The sequence below is a fragment of the Liolophura sinensis genome, chromosome 2 (genome assembly GCF_032854445.1).
Source record: "Liolophura sinensis isolate JHLJ2023 chromosome 2, CUHK_Ljap_v2, whole genome shotgun sequence".
NCBI classification, from domain to species: Eukaryota; Metazoa; Mollusca; class Polyplacophora; order Chitonida; family Chitonidae; genus Liolophura; species Liolophura sinensis.
In genome coordinates, this window is record NC_088296.1 from 4,140,519 (window position 1) to 4,158,157 (window position 17,639).

The window sequence follows — 17,639 nt, forward strand, 5'->3', positions numbered from 1 at the left end:
GGTTTCCTCTCTACCCATTGCGTGGCCCACATATTACCTGATGTGTACCTACTGACGTGTGTTAGGTTTCCTCTCTGCCCGAGGCCTGATCCACATACTACCTTGTGTATTTTCGCAGGTGTGATGGATATCCCCTGTGTTTCTTGTCAAGTGTGGTGCGTTTCCTCACTGATACCTGGTATAGATAGTATCTGATGTGTGTCTTCTCAGGTGCGGTCGATTTCCTGTCTGACACCTTGTCCAGATAGTACCTGGTGTGTATCCTCTCAGGTATGGTGGGTTTCCTCCCACTCTGTAATACCCAGTCCTCATATTACCTGGTGTGTATCTTCTCAAGTGTGGTGGGTTTCGTCTCTAATACCTGGTCTAGATAGAACCTGATGTGTATCTTCCCAAGTGTGATGGGTTTCCTCTCTAATACCTGGTCTAGATAGAACCCGATGTGTATCTTCTCAGGTGTGGTGGGTTTCCTCTGTGATATCTGGTCCAGACAGTACTTAATGTGTAATACTTCAGGATAATAATACGTCTAATAGGGGATTCTCAAATTACATCCTCTTCTCGTGTATCTTCCAGCGCGTTCTGGGCGACACCTGATCGACACGTTGCATGGTATCCATCTTCTCTGATATGATTCGTTTCCCGCGTCTGATACCTGGTCCAGGTAATACCTGATTTGTATCTCCTCGTGTTCGTATCATTTCTGTCCCATTTCGGGCCCACATATTACATAAGGGATATCTTCTCAAGTGTCCTTTGTTTCTTCTCCTTCTAATTCGTGGTCCTCCCATTACCTTATGTGTATTTTCGTAAGTGTGCTGGGTTTTCTTACCAAAACAGCCGCCGGCGCAACTTTGTCTAAACTCTGTGGCCATTAGTGTATACAAACAATCCAGTTATCCTGAATTTCAGCAAAACTTTGCTGAATTATAAGAGGAAGAGGAGATGGATCAACTATTTAGGCTGTAAAAAAAAAAAACCAGAGAGGAAACTCTGAAAAAGAGATGAGCTATCTCCTATAAGTTGTTGACATTGACAATATTGTTCTGAATAAGAATACTCAATCAAGGGATCTTGTTCGGTATTTTACTGAGCGTATGTACATACGATTGATTGAAAAAGACAGTCAAAGATGGGTTTGTTGGATGAGCTTTAAACTTTGAGGCATATTGAAGGCTGAGTTGTACAGTAGCTGATATAAAGAAGGCCAAGTCCAGCTCATGCTGGCTTTCTCTTAGGTCGTACATGTACGTGGAACGGTCTACCAGCAACCCGCAGATGGTCGTATCAATGAAACATTATTGACTGCGGTATAAAACTTCAACCAAATAAATCTGTATACAAACGGCTCCTTATTAGCTCTCCACCGGTGAGGTTTTAAAAGCACCAATGCTGAACTTCAAACTCTTGCGATGGTCAGAATCCAACATTTTAACTCAAGATTTCCTGCTGGATTTGTAAATGAGAAACCTTTAGTGCCTGTACTACTGCCTCACGTCCTATCTGCAGGGAAGCGCTGAGTTTAGTTAAGCCACATCACTTGCCTTGTGAATGATGATATCATTTATTGCTGGGATAAAGCCATGAAGTCAAATGTTGAGCGCGAGGTGTTGAGGTAAAAAGCTACAAAATTACCAAATTAAGTTAGAAGTCATGTGTCAAGATATTAAGAGTTAAAGCAGGACAAATCAAATGAATACATCGCGTCTGGCGGTAGATGTATGTTCATGTATATCAAAACACATCACAACAGCTTGTAAAAATCATAGCATTAAAAGGCTTACCAATTTTGTTAGTATTTAGACTTACCAAATTATCTCTGTCATGAAATAGCATACTACTGTATGTCCTTCAATGTTAAAACATAGCGGCCTGTTAACAATAGCTAGAAAGCAGTGTATCAGGCCTACTACGCGCCGGCTTAGAATTTACTTAAGGAAGGCGACAGACGAATGTGCTTTTAGAACTCACGTCACTTTAACTAAAATGACGCTATCAAAGACGATATACGATGATTAGATAATTATTGATGACAATTACAGGCATCACAGAGAATTATTTAAATAGACTGGTGCATAATAACGGACAAAACCATTTGACTGATTACAAATTTGACGGAAACAGAGTCATTTTCGATTTCAACAACAACTTCAATAGCCGTCTTATAAATTTACACACTTCCGTGATAAGAACACAACGGAAGTTAATTTCATTGATGTTGAATGTCAATTCACCCTGGAGGGGGGTTTGGAAGAGAAAAAAAAACTATCGTTAAACGAAAGTTTCAAACGGAATGGTTTGATAAATACACCTTTCTGTTTTGTGTGCCAAAACGCAACTTTTTCGTCAACGTTACCCTCCAGCAGTAAGGCTGGGCCCACTTTCACATCTTAAGGTTTCAGCAACTGGACAGAAGCAGAGGGCGTATTTAGAGAACACGAAGCTAGCAAGTGTCATGAAGAAGCCGTTGAACGTCTCATTACCTTACCAGCAACTACTAGAGATACTGGCGAATCCCTCAGTCAAGCACATGCTGAAGAAAAAGTGGAAAATAGATGCACTATATATAAAATATTTAACTCTGTCAAACTGGTAAAAGCTACTAATGACGGTTTGGAAGTTACGCACAAAATTTGTAAATTGATCAAATACTTACCCAGGCGTGAAGCATTGTTTGACAGCACCATTTACCATTATTCATTTGATTGCTTTTCCAAATGTATACTTCGCTCGTTCGGATACATCATTGTAAAGGACCATGTACAATTATTTGACTGCTTTTCCATATATATACTTCGCTCGTCAGGATTCTATATTGTACAGGACATGACAGCACCATTTATTTATTTGGTTTGCTTTTTCCATATGTATACTTCGCTCGTTCGGATACATCATTGTACAGGACATGACTGGACCATTTATAATTATTTATTTATTTGATTGTTGCTTAACACCATACTCACATACAAAATATTCAAGAACTGTTTACTGATACGATGGCGGTCAGGTGTATGGGTGGAGGAAACAGCTTGCAAAAGGACAAAGCAGTAATCTCAGTTAGATACTTGGTCAAGGGTAGCGGCATTCTTGGGATTTGACTCAGTACAAAACAAGGTTCAGTGTTATCGGGTAACACAAAAAACACCAAGACGAAGGTGATAAAGTCTGTTCTAATGAAGAAAATCAGGCAAAAACGGTACAAATCCTGAGTCCATGATATTTTGTCTTGTACCACAATCGCCACAATCTCAAATGAATTGTCAACATGCTAGAACCGACATCAACATGCTTGAACCGACGTCAACATGCTAGAACCGACGTCAACATGCTAGAACCGACGTCAACATGCTAGAACCGACGTCAACATGAATTTATCTGATAACATGCAAATTTCACTCCAGGGCGTGATGTCACCGCACAGCAACATGAGTTTCACACCAGAATATCGGTTTATCCATGGATGTTTTATGTTGTAGTATGATGTTTGTGGGATGGAAGCAACTGACGTATAATAACCCACTGTCCTTTGGCAGTAACCTGACGAACCCCAAGTAGAAAAGAGAAAATGGCAAGAAAAAGCCATGACTGCAACATATGCTTTAATATTACCTATCAATTTATTCTTACAACCATAAATTTTAGAAATATACTCTTTTAATGCATAGATTGGCATTTGAAACACCTCTCACAATGAACCGCTCTTCAAAAAATACCAGTTTTGCCTCTAAATGTACTTATGTTGAAAAATAGTGATATATGACTTCACAAAAATCAACCAATTTCTTTTCTGTCCAGTTGTCAAAAACTTATAATTCATAAATTATCGGCGTACAAAAACACAGTATAAAAAAGTTTAGGCTGACCATGCAAATTCAATGACCTAAAATTTTGTCCCATTTTGAAAGTTCTATTCATCTCAACAAAAGTTTAGGTTGACCATGCAAATTCAATGACCTAATATTTTGTCCCATTTTGAAAATTCTATTCATCAACAAAAGTTTAGGTTGTCCATGCAAATTCAATGACCTAAAATTTTGTCCCATTTTGAAAGTTCTATTCATCTCAACAAAAGTTTAGGTTGTCCATGCAAATTCAATGACCTAAAATTTTGTCCCATTCTGAAAGTTCTATTCATCTCAACAAAAGTGATTTGAGCTTTGTCTGGAAAACAGGATGATATAGTACAGGAGAATTGTAAGTTTTAGCATAAAAAAGCAACATTTTATGACATTCATTTGCCCCCTGATATGTATGTTCACAGGTGAAAGTTTTTTTTGTGTTTTCCCTTCAAGTCAAGGCATCAATAAATATAATTCTAAATAACTTTCACCTCTCAAGGTTTATTTTAATGATTACAGGTAAAGTGTACACAGTAAACTCCCACACAGAATCAACACCATCTTTGTGACATAAACTTGTCTTTTTGAAATGTACCACTATTAAATGTTCATAATAGAACTACAGATTTACTAGAAAAACATGTGCTGGACATGCAATACAAAATTCATACATATATACCTGTCTTATTTTTAAGTTGTGGTGGGGGGTGGGAGTTGGTGGTGGTTAATATTCATCACTGGTATTTCTTTTATGATTTATTTGAAACATAATCAGGACTTGACACAGTACTCAATCAAAACTGGGCAAAAAAAAACACCACCCTGTTTTCCTCCAGGCTCCTGAAAAAAATTGTCCTGATTTAACATCACATTTTCAACTGGTCACCAGTAAAAGCAACCCCTACACTAAATGTGGGTAACACTTTAGCCCTTCGACAGGTTATGGACACTTGTAGGATTCTTCATGGGTTATGGACACTTGCAGGATTCTTCATGGGCTATGAACACTTGTAGGATTCTCCATGGGTTATGGACACTTGTAGGATTCTTCATGGGTTATGGACACTTGTATGATTCTTCATGGGTTATGAACACTTGTTGGAGTCTTCATCGGTTATGGACACTTGTAGGATTCTTCATGGGCTATGAACACTTGTAGGATTCTCCATGGGTTATGGACACTTGTAGGATTCTTCATGGGTTATGGACACTTGTATGATTCTTCATGGGTTATGAACACTTGTTGGAGTCTTCATGGGTTATGGACACTTGTAGGATTCTTCATGGGTTATGGACACTTGTAGGATTCTTCATGGGTTATGAACACTTGTTGGAGTCTTCATGGGTTATGGACACTTGTATGATTCTCCATGGGTTATGAACACTTGTTGGAGTCTTCATGGGTTATGGACACTTGTAGGATTCTTCATGGGTTATGGACACTTGTATGATTCTCCATGGGTTATGGACACTTGTAGGATTCTTCATGGGTTATGAACACTTGTTGGAGTCTTCATGGGCTATGGACACTTGTATGATTCTCCATGGGTTATGGACACTTGTAGGATTCTTCATGGGTTATGAACACTTGTTGGAGTCTTCATGGGCTATGGACACTTGTAGGATTCTTCATGGGTTATGGACACTTGTATGATTCTCCATGGGTTATGGACACTTGTAGGATTCTTCATGGGTTATGAACACTTGTTGGAGTCTTCATGGGCTATGGACACTTGTAGGATTCTCCATGGGTTATGAACACTTGTTGCATTCTTCATGGGTTATGAACACTTGTTGGAGTCTTCATGGGCTATGGACACTTGTATGATTCTCCATGGGTTATGGACACTTGTAGGATTCTTCATGGGTTATGAACACTTGTTGGAGTCTTCATGGGTTATGGACACTTGTAGGATTCTTCATGGGTTATGGACACTTGTATGATTCTCCATGGGTTATGGACACTTGTAGGATTCTCCATGGGTTATGAACACTTGTTGGAGTCTTCATGGGTTATGGACACTTGTATGATTCTCCATGGGCTATGGACACTTGTATGATTCTCCATGGGTTATGGACACTTGTAGGATTCTTCATGGGTTATCGACACTTGTAGGATTCTACATGGATTATGGACACTATTGTAGAATTCTTCATGGGTTATGAACACGTTGCATGGCTCTATGTGGGTTATGGACACGTTGTATGGCTCTACGTGGGTTATGCACACGTTGCATGGCTCTATGTGGGTTATGGACACGTTGCATGGCTCTGTGGATTATGGACATTGTATGGCTCTACGTGGGTTATGGACATTGTATGGCTCTACGTGGGTTATGGACATTGTATGGCTCTACGTGGGTTATGGACACGTTGCATGGCTCCATGTGGATTATGGACATTGTATGGCTCTACGTGGGTAATGGACACATTGTATGGCTCTACGTGGGTTATGGACATTGTATGGCTCTACATGGGTTATGGACACGTTGCATGGCTCTACATGGGTTATGGACATTGTATGGCTCTACGTGGGTTATGGACACGTTGCATGGCTCTATGTGGATTATGGACATTGTATGGCTCTACGTGGGTTATGGACATTGTACGGCTCTACGTGGGTTATGGACACGTTGCATGGCTCTGTGGATTATGGACATTGTATGGCTCTACGTGGGTAATGGACATTGTATGGCTCTACGTGGGTTATGGACACGTTGCATGGCTCTACATGGGTTATGGACATTGTATGGCTCTACGTGGGTTATGGATAGTTGCATGGCTCTATGTGGATTATGGACATTGTATGGCTCTACGTGGGTTATAGATGCTTCCATGAGATTCTGGCCGCTCACACGGGTCACGCTACTGATTGAGCCTCGCTGATTTTCTCATACACCTCAAAAACAAAGTCCAAACCATTTTCTGTGAATTCCCCCTCAGGTACAAAGGACGGTCTACAACAGACATGAAGACAGCTCTCATAAGAGATAAATGGGAAGCAAGAGGTCATAAGCTGCGGGTACAAAAAGAAAACTTGGTGGCTTGAGACCTCTGACCTATATACAGCAGTTCTCCTGATCCACCTTTCTTGGTGGTCTAACTCTAACTGGATCGGTTTAGTCGACCATATTGTCTGTGTAAACACATTTTGCCTGTGTAAACACAAAATGTCAATTATCACCTCAGATACATACTGATACCGGATTTGACAGAGGTGAATTTGTGTCCCCTGGAGGTGAATAAAGGTTATCCTAATTTACCCTTTCTTTGCCTTTTGTACCAATTTGGGCACAATTTAGTGTATGACAAGTTGCCTGCATGTTACACCTGCATGGTAATGGCATCATTTTATGAGTGGAGCACTAGATTAATATCAATAGCAAATGGTCGACCTCTGTTTATTTATTTACGTGATTGGTGTTTTATGCTGTACTCAAGAACATGTCTCTTATACAACGGCAGCCAGCACTATGGTGGGAGGAAACTTGGCAGAACTCCGGGGAAACCCACAACCAGCCGTAGGTTGCTGACAGACCTTCCCACAGAAGACCAGAGTCCAACGAGAGTTCAAGACAGTTGACCTTTGGACAGAACAAATACATGTACATAACAAACTTATGCAAATGCCTTCGGTAGCCATGCTAATTACATCAGCATAATGCCTTTATGAACAGTTGCAATGAAAGCGCGACTGAGATACTTGTTTAGCTGTTATTTGACATGGAACTCATTCACGGACTACGAATTTGAACTTTGATATGGAATTCATGCCTGGAATATTCATTGTCTGCCCGGCATCATTGAAAACTGATGACCGCTTCTCTCTTGTGTGTTACCGGCTTTATTTCTTATTTGTATAATTTCTTACATACCTTTGTCTTCGGGAGTTAGTGTTAGACGTTGTTGTGGAAATGGATTGTGTGATTATCAACTTGGAACGCCCTTTACGGACTACGAATGGTATAGGAATGTCGGACTTGACGCTTATATTCTTCCATTTTGCCAGGTTATGGCCCTTACACATCCAAGAGTATGGAAGAAATAAAACATTAGTGTTATTTCTTTTTCTTTTCAGTACTTCAAACATTCGAAAAAAAAAGGAAATCTGGACACACTGCAGAGACAAAATAGCCTGTTTGAAAACCCTCTAACAATTCTGCCTATACCTGTGACCATTTGGCCGTTAAACTATATTCTAAATCAAACACTTATTAATTTTACACATACCTTTCAATTTTTCTGAATTTGTCTTCAAACTCCGGCAGGTACGTATCACATTCGACACTGGACAGGACTCTGGTGAGGTACAGGCGACACTGGTCACATGACTCCATGGCCTCCTGAAATCATCAACAACAAAGGTTGTTGGAAACATGTGATCTAGAATAGCTCACTGACAAACACGTGATTTAGAATAGCTCACTGACAAACATGTGATCTAGAATAGCTCACTGACAAACACGTGATCTAGAATAGCTCACTGACAAATATGTGACCAAGAATAGCTTACTGACAAATACGTCATCTAGAATAGCTCAGTGACAAACATGTCATCTAGAATAGCTCACTGAAAAACACTTGATCTAGCATAGCTCAGTGACAAACATGTGATCTAGAACAGCTCAGTGACAATCACGTGATCTGGAATAGCTCACTGACAAACGCGTGATCTAGAATAGCTCACTGACAAGCATGTGATCTAGAATAGCTCACTGACAAACACGTCATCTGGAACAGCTCACTGACAAACATGCGATCTGAAATAGCTCACTGACAATCATGTGATCTAGCATAGCTCACTGACAAACAGGTGATCTAGAATAGCTCACTGACAAGCATGTGATCTAGAATAGCTCACTGACAATCACATGATCTAGAATAGCTCACTGACAAACACGTCATCTAGAATAGCTCACTGACAAACACGTCATCTAGAATAGCTCACTGACAAACAGGTGATCTAGAATAGCTCACTGACAAACATACGATCTAGAATGGCTCACTGACAATAATGTGATCTAGAATAGCTCAATGACAAACATGCGATATAGAATAGCTCACTGACAATCACGTGATCTAGAATAGCTCACTGACATTCATGCGATATAGAATAGCTCACTGACAAACAGGCGATCTAGAATAGCTCACTGACAAACACATGACCTAGAATAGCTCACAGACAAACATGCGATCTGGAATAGCTCACTGACAAATATGTGATATAGAATAGCTCACTGACAAACACGTGATCTAGAATAGCTCACTGACAAACACGTAATAGCTCACTGACAATCATGTGATCTAGAATAGCTCACTGACAAACGTGAGCTAGAATAGCTCACTGACAAACACGTCATCTAGAGTAGCTCACTGACAAACATGCAAACTAGAATAGCTCACTGACAAACATGCGATCTAGAATAGCACACTGACAAATATGCCATCTAGAATAGATCAATGACAAACATGTGATCTAGAATAGCTCACCGATAATCATGTGATCTACAATAGCTCACTGACAAACATGTGACCTAGAATAGCTCACTGACAAACAGGTGATCTAGAACAGCTTACTGACAAACATACGATCTAGAATAGCTCACTGATCATCACGTGATCTAAAATAGCTCACTGACATTCATGCGATATAGAATAGCTCACTGACAAACATGTCATCTAGAATAGCTCACTGACAAACAGGTGATCTAGAATAGCTCACTGACAAACATGTCATCTAGAATAGCTCACTGACAAACATGTCATCTAGAATAGCTCACTGACAAACATGTCATCTAGAATAGCTCACTGACAAACAGGCGATCTAGAATAGCTCACTGACAAACATACGATCTAGAATGGCTCACTGACAATCATGTGATCTAGAATAGCTCAATGACAAACATGCGATCTAGAATAGCTCACTGACAATCATGTGATCTAGAATAGCTCACTGACATTCATGCGATATAGAATAGCTCACTGACAAACAGGTGATCTAGAATAGCTCACTGACAAACACGTGATCTAGAATAGCTCACTGACAAATATGTGATATAGAATAGCTCACTGACAAACACGCCATCTAGAACAGCTCACTGACAAGCATGTGATCTACAATAGCTCACTGACAAACACGTCATCTAGAATAGCTCACTGACAAACATGTGATCTAGAATAACTCACTGACAAATGCGTGATCTAGAATAGATCACTGACAAACACGTGATCTAGAATAGCTCAGTGACAAACATGTGATCTAGAATAGCTCACTGACAAACACGTGATCTAGAATAGCTCACTGACAAACACGTGATCTAGAACAGCTCACTGACAAACATGTGATCTAGAATAGCTCACTGACAATCATGTGATCTAGAATAGCTCACTGACAATCATGTGATCTAGAATAGCTCACTGACAAACATGTGATCTAGAACAGCTCACTGACAAACATGTGATCTAGTATAGCTCACTGACAAAACACGTACATAAACTAAGATTTTATATATGATAGATCCAGCTTGTACCCTAAATCCCAAACAAATCTGACCAGGGAATTAATGTACAAATTTAGATGCAATTTGAAAATATTATTCATAACATTTTGAAGATAAAAACTGAAACTGTCTGCAGTTTCACAGCTTCCAAGCAGTCTGCAAGAATGGTTGAGAGCTTCTGCTTCAGTTACAGATCAGTTTTTGGTGCTGGTACTGTACAGCCGTAGGCAGCCCATGGATGTTGGTAATGAACAGTGTAGGTGAACAACAGCTGTAACTTGCCGTTTTGAAAAAAAAAATGACAACAAATTGTGAAAAGAATAATATTCCATGCACCATGTCTTTGGTTGGCGTTGTTAAATATTGTAGAGGACATGCAAATCAACATTTACAATCTTTGCTGCCTTAATTTCTAAAAAGGGTGATCTGTCCAAAGTGATAAATCAAATCAGCTCACAATGGACCAATCAGCACTGACCTTGTACACAGAAGCTCCACCAATCACATGCACCGACTCAACTTTGTCTGCTAGAGGAGCAGCCTGGACCAATTGAATTGCTTCACTAAAACTGCTGGCTAAATGTGTACCTTCAGGAGCTTGTCTGTCAAATAGAAAACATGTTATAAATCATGGTGAGAAAAGAAAGAAGCACCACGCAAAACTTCATGTACAACTCAACTAATAACCAAGATAACAATATTTGGCCACATTGATTTAAATTGTTGTTTTACCTGCAGAATTTATTTATTTTGATTGGTGTTTTACACCATACTCAAGAATATTCAATTATAGGACGGTGCCAGAATTATGGTGAATGGAAACTGGGCAGAGGCCAGGGGAATCCCTGAACTTTCCGCAGGTTAAAGCAGATCTCCCCACATACGGCTGGAGAGGAAGTCAGTATGAGCTGGACTTGAACTCACAGTGACCGCTTGGTGGGAGGCTCCTGGGTCACTACGCTGTGCTGGTGTGCTAAACCCCTGGGCAACGGAGGCCCCCTAACATGCAGAATGAGTCTTTTTTCAATGTTAGAGGATGGTATAAAATTTAAAAAAAAAATTGATAAAACATCTAATTTGTAGGAAATGTGGACTGTCCCAGCAACTGTACCTGCGAAAAACATTCATGAGATTGGAAAGCCTAAGAAAAATGAAAATCCTCAAAAACATTAAAATAGGACAAAAAAAAGGTGAATTTTGAATTTTACTTTTATCCCATTTCTGTATTGTCAGCTGAATGTTTTTCTACATTTGGTTACAGTGTGTTTTCATCATGAATATTTCATTTTTTCACTGAGTGTGACACCTGATGAATCTTACGTCACACAGGGCTAGTAGTTTAGAGCATGTATACTTTCGATCACTATCAAGTAAAACAGACAATTATCATGTAGATTCAATCAAATACTGCATTTCATCTAAAGTTTGACAAATGCACTTTCGGAAACACATTTGGAATTAAAGTGATTCTTCTGACGCTAACACTGAAATTTTTCTGATAAGAAATTAATCAAACCAAAAAGTCTTAAGTAGCCCTAAAAGATGGATGAATTGATCGGATTCAAGACAAATGCGTAATCTGAAATACGTTACACTAACTGTAAAATAGTGTACAATATTGCTGGGACAAAGTCTTTATTTTGACGAGCTATACCCATAGCAATTTTCACAGAAATCCGCTAAAGTAGGATGACAGAACAAATCTCTTACTTCATTTCCCTGCTCAGGATAATGTTGATCCGTTTAGCCAATGGTCTAAACTTCTCCGGGATAGAGAACCATGTTTTTCTCCCCATGATTACTGCATTCTGTTTTTCTATAAGAAGACATACATGTAACTTGATTTCAATTCTATTTTCATAAAGTATAAAGCTATTTTATCTAAAAGCTAAAAAATTTTATTGATCACCAAAGATGAAATTTTTGCCGGCATAGCATTTTTAATACAGTACCCTACTGAAGAATCACTCACTATATGACAGCAGTCAAGTTTATTGGGGGGAAGGGAAATGAAGTGCCAGGGGTAAACCACAACCCCTAAGAAGTTACCTGAAACACAAGAGCTGGAAAGGGCTGAATCCTTCAATCACACTGGTCAGCAGCCAATCCACTGTGAAGACAGAATGTCACTGTTGCCTGGAGTGAGCACTTAATCTTCTCAAAAAGGGCAGATGTTTGCTCAGATGAGCAAAACAATCCGAGCAAAACATACTTTCTTTGATTCTCGGTAAGCCGAATCAACATTTCAGGAGGTAGTGGTTCACAGATCGCAAACTAACACAGCTATAAGACGTGACTTGCTGGGTTGAGAATACATCTTCCATAGCCAGGTCAGTCAGTTCCACCACACCCTTAGCACCTAGCTTTTGCCAGAGCCGCCACCTAATCTTGCATATGACTTTTTGACCTTGCGAAACTCCTGAAATGCTGATTTGGCTTATTATATGCACAGGTATAAATATTACAGAGTTGGAGAAGAACGCGCAAGCTACAGGGTTTGGCATTAATTCATGAGCTCTGTAGAATTATGTAAGTGCAGGACTTCATCTTTGTTTATGATTATCACCCCTTGCAGAAGTCCAGGAAAGTCATTTGCACACCTTAACTCCTTCTCCCCAGACTTTTTGATTTTGTCAGGTCTGCCTTACAAGCAGACCTAGTTGACTTTATCTCAAGAGTGTGTTAGGCATGTGAGTCTCAAATTTGAAGGAGTGTGTAAATTTTTTGTTCTGCGCAAGATAATCATAACAAGTCAAGCTATGGAGTATGGACAAACACTGGCAGTAAGGCAACATGTGTTCTGTAACCTCTATATGTTTTATTAAGTCTATATTTTAGTAAACAAAAGTAACATATACCTGGATTGATGGTCTGTGATGTGATCTTCTTGAAAAATTCCATATCCTTCCTGAAACGTAGACCACTCGTTACTGCCGGCACATACAGGATTCATGAAACTGTCAATATTTCTGACAACCAATTGGCAGTGTAAGACATGCAGGATAGCATGAAGTACACTACCGGCATGACCAGGGAAATACTTTATTTCTAAAATCAGTGAAACTTTATTTCCGTCCTTGCCCTTCTTTACACAGTAGGCATACATACATGTATATAGTTGTGTGACTGGGCCTGTTGGATCGATACAAGAGCCAGTGTTGGTCACTAAAACCAGAATAAAACATGAGTAGGAAACTGAGATAGGAGAATAAGTTATTAAGATATGGTTAAAATGACTGCGTTTTAATTCTGACTTGACACTCTCTCAAAACTATAAAACATTGTATAACATCTAGTCATAGTTTTCCAGTGCGACCAGTAGAACACCTGTTTTGAAATCAGACATGCCTACACACTGTCAACTGAGAAAACAACAGACCCAGCCCTGTGCTGAACAACACAACAACAACGTGTACTGTACAAAACAACAACAGCGTGCACTGTACAAAACAGCAACAACGTGTAACTGTACAAAACAACAGCAACGTGTGCTATACAAAACAACAACAACGTGTGATGTACAAAATAACAACAACGTGTACTGTACAAAACAACAACAGCGTGTACTGTACAAAACAACAACAGCGTGTACTGTAACTGTACAAAACAACAACAACGTGTAACATAAACGGTCGCACGTTAAAAACCATTTTACTTTGACAAACCACATACTTCAACCGCCAAGGAAGTTTGCCAGCGATTCCTATCCCTCTGTTGTTACACATCGCGACGATTAAGTTCACTTTCTCCGTCATTTTCTCTTCTTTCACATCTGTCTTAACTTCACCCAAATCGTTTTCAAATTGTTGGACTAAAACGCGGGAAAGTGAACGTGGGTACATGTAAATCGCGATTGTAATAAAAAGACGGAACAGGACCGACAGGCACGAGCAGAATACAAGTATGTATATCTAGCTATTGGACCACCTGAAAATCTGAACACGGTCAGCGGTACGTTGTTTTATTAACATTTTACACTTGTCTTTATGTACTGTTTCTTATTCATTTATTTATTTATTTATGTTAACTTTTTAATTTTCTTTAGTTTACTATAAGTTCTTTATGTGCAGCCTACAACCGCTTCACAAAATATTTGTGTATAAATACCCCCTCTAAATGAAGATGTAATGCATATGGCTATTGCATGTGCATCATGTATTCCAACAAAAATTTGTTTTCCATACTCCCCAAAACATGCATTAATTCTGAATTATGACAATTTTAAGAATATACCAAAAGTATGTACCGGTATATGGTAAGTATGACTCAAATACTGGTCGGTTTAATACATTTTTGGGAGAAAACATCAAACTGATCTATCATCCTCATTTTGCCCATATGTGCATATATTTGATTGGTGTTTTATGCCGTACTCAAGAATATTTCACTTATACTACGGTGGTCAGCATTATGCTGGGAGGAAACCAGGCCGTGCCCGGGGCAAACACACCATGACCATCCAGAGGTTGCACCACGTATATTTATAATTCATGCATAATTCTACTTAATTTCCATTATGCAAAGAGTTATCTCAAATACGTATCCATCATGCAAAACTATTTATAAATGTCCGGCTGTTCCCCTTAAGAAAAAATCTATTTAAATATTCGACCTACTTGTAGGCCTACTTTTCCTTTAATTGAATGAGCTGTGAAATCAATTACCGGTACTGTTCCAGCTCTCGTAAAATGCTTGGCTGTGGTTAAGGAAAAATTGTTTGCCCTTATTTTATAGGTGTTTAATGCAATGCCCTTCAACAATATCAGCCAATATCGTGTGCAGGAAGCAGAAGTAAGCGTACATGGAATAAATCATTGCCTTCACCATACACACGTTCACCAGACACGTTCACCAGACTCACGTTCACCATACACACGTTCACCAGACACGTTCACCAGACACACGTTCACCATACACAAGTTCACCAGACACAAGTTCACCAGACACACGTTCACCATACACACGTTCACCATACACACGTTCACCATACACACGTTCACCATAAACACGTTCACCATACACACGTTCACCATACACACGTTCACCAGACACACGTTCACCATACAAAAGTTCACCAGACACACGTTCACCATACACACGTTCACCATACACACGTTCACCATAAACACGTTCACCATACACACGTTCACCAGACACATTCACCAGACACACATTCACCATACACATGTTCACCATTCACACGTTTACCAGACACACGTTCACCAGACACACGTTCACCATACACACGTTCACCAGACACACGTTCACCATACACACGTTCACCATACAAATGTTCAACAGACACACGTTCACCATACACACGTTCACCAGACACACATTCACCATACACACATTCACCAGACACACGTTCACCATACACACGTTCACCATAAACACGTTCACCATACACACGTTCACCATACAAATGTTCAACAGACACACGTTCACCATACACACGTTCACCAGACACACATTCACCATACACACGTTCACCAGACACACGTTCACCATACACACGTTCACCATAAACACGTTCACCATACACACGTTCACCATACACACGTTCACCAGACACACGTTCACCATACACACGTTCACCATACACACGTTCACCATAAACACGTTCACCATACACACGTTCACCATACACACGTTCACCATAAACACGTTCACCATACACACGTTCACCATACACACGTTCACCATACACACGTTCACCAGACACATTCACCAGACACACATTCACCATTCACACGATCACCAGGTATATGTTAACCAGACACAAATGTTCAACAGACACGTTCACCAGACACAAGCTCACCAGACACACGTTCACCAAATGTTCACTAGACACACGTTCACCAGACACACGTACACAAGACACATGCTCACCAGACACACGTTTACAGACACATTCGCCAGACACACATTCACCAGACATGTTCACCATACAAATGTTCACCAGACACGTTCACCAGACACACGTTCACCAGATATACGTTCACCATTCACATGTTCACCAGATATACGTTCACCAGAAAAAAGTTCACCATACAAATGTTCAACAGACACACTCACCATACACACGTTCACCAGACACATGTTCACCATTCACACGTTCACCAGACACAAGTTCACTATACAAAAGTTCACCATACAAATGTTCAACAGACACACGTTTACCAGATATACGTTCACCAGACAAAAGTTCACCATACAAATGTTCAACAGGCACGTTCACCATACACACTTTCACCAGACAAAAGTTCACCATACAAATGTTCAACAGGCACGTTCACCATACACACTTTCACCAGACAAAAGTTCACCATACAAATGTTCAACAGACACGTTCACCAGACAAACATTCACCAGACACACATTCACTAGACACATGTTCACCAGACATACGTTCACCAGACACATTCGCCAGACACACGTTCACCAGACACAAGCTCACCAGACACACATTCACCAAACGTTCACCAGACACCTTCACCAGATACATGTTCACTAGACATACGTACACTAGACACATGCTCACCAGACACACGTTCACCAGACACACATGCTCACCAGACCCACATTCACCAGACACGTTCTCCAGACACACCTTCACCACACATACGTTTCGGACGCACCTTCACCAGACACGTTTCGGACGCACTTTCACCAGACATGTTTCAGACGCACATTTACCAGGCACACGTACGTACACCAGACACATGTATGCTAGACACACGTTTACCTGACACACCTTTAATCAGACAGAAAATCACTTGACGCATGTTCAGCAGACAATCACTGAATTTATTGGTCAATCTGCTTTCAAATGGCTGGTCCATGCATAGAGAATGAATGTTTGGGGTTTAACATTGTACTGAACAATTTTTTCAGTCCTGTGATGACAAGGAGTCATTAGGTGTGTGTACATATACTGTGTCTTCTTGCGACAGGGCGAATCCATGTCGCCAAAGGGCTGCTGCCACTGAAGTATCATGCCGAAGACACCAGACATGACACCCCATCCACTCACATTATACTTACGCCAGAACAATCAGGCACCGGAACAAACAGGCAGCAACAAGTTCCATTTTTAAAGTCTTTGGTATGACACGACCCAGGGTTTGACCCCAGGTCTACTGACTTTGAGGCGGGATCCCTAACCATTAGGCCACTGAAGCCATTCATTGCATAAAGCCTATATATATGTTGTACTTTACAGAAACAACTCAGGACACCAGACATGACACCCCACCATTTGAGTCACATTGTGATGACACCAGACAGGACATCTCAC

General features: G+C 40.1%; 2 protein-coding genes across 2 annotated transcripts; both read right to left on the reverse strand.

Annotated features, from left to right (window-relative positions):
- Positions 1–5,828: 5,828 nt before the first annotated feature.
- Positions 5,829–14,133, reverse strand: LOC135463088 (dihydrofolate reductase-like). The gene is made up of 6 exons (XM_064740407.1): positions 14,012–14,133; positions 13,198–13,247; positions 12,050–12,155; positions 10,818–10,941; positions 8,070–8,182; positions 5,829–6,796 (listed from the first exon to the last, which is right to left on the reverse strand). Exons 1-6 carry the CDS (start codon positions 14,092–14,094, stop codon positions 6,700–6,702), a joined length of 573 nt encoding a protein of 190 aa, XP_064596477.1. The 5' UTR covers positions 14,095–14,133; the 3' UTR covers positions 5,829–6,699.
- A 1,402-nt stretch (positions 14,134–15,535) lies between these two features.
- On the reverse strand, positions 15,536–16,045 carry LOC135463016 (keratin-associated protein 10-10-like). The gene has a single exon (XM_064740337.1). It carries the CDS (start codon positions 16,043–16,045, stop codon positions 15,536–15,538), a length of 510 nt encoding a protein of 169 aa, XP_064596407.1.
- Positions 16,046–17,639: the final 1,594 nt, after the last annotated feature.

What these genes read in the sequence shown, in the direction of transcription:
- LOC135463088 (XM_064740407.1), bottom strand. Translation starts at nt 14,094, where the DNA reads ATGACGGAGAAAGTGAACTTAATCGTCGCGATGTGTAACAACAGAGGG. An exon ending in AAACTTCCTTGGCGGTTGAA is followed by an intron (nt 13,248 to 14,011) that starts GTATGTGGTTTG and finishes TCTACGTTTCAG; the next exon opens with GAAGGATATGGAATTTTTCA. An exon ending in ATCCTGAGCAGGGAAATGAA is followed by an intron (nt 10,942 to 12,049) that starts GTAAGAGATTTG and finishes TCTATTTGACAG; the next exon opens with ACAAGCTCCTGAAGGTACAC.
- LOC135463016 (XM_064740337.1), bottom strand. Translation starts at nt 16,045, where the DNA reads ATGGTGAACGTGTGTATGGTGAACGTGTGTATGGTGAACGTGTTTATG.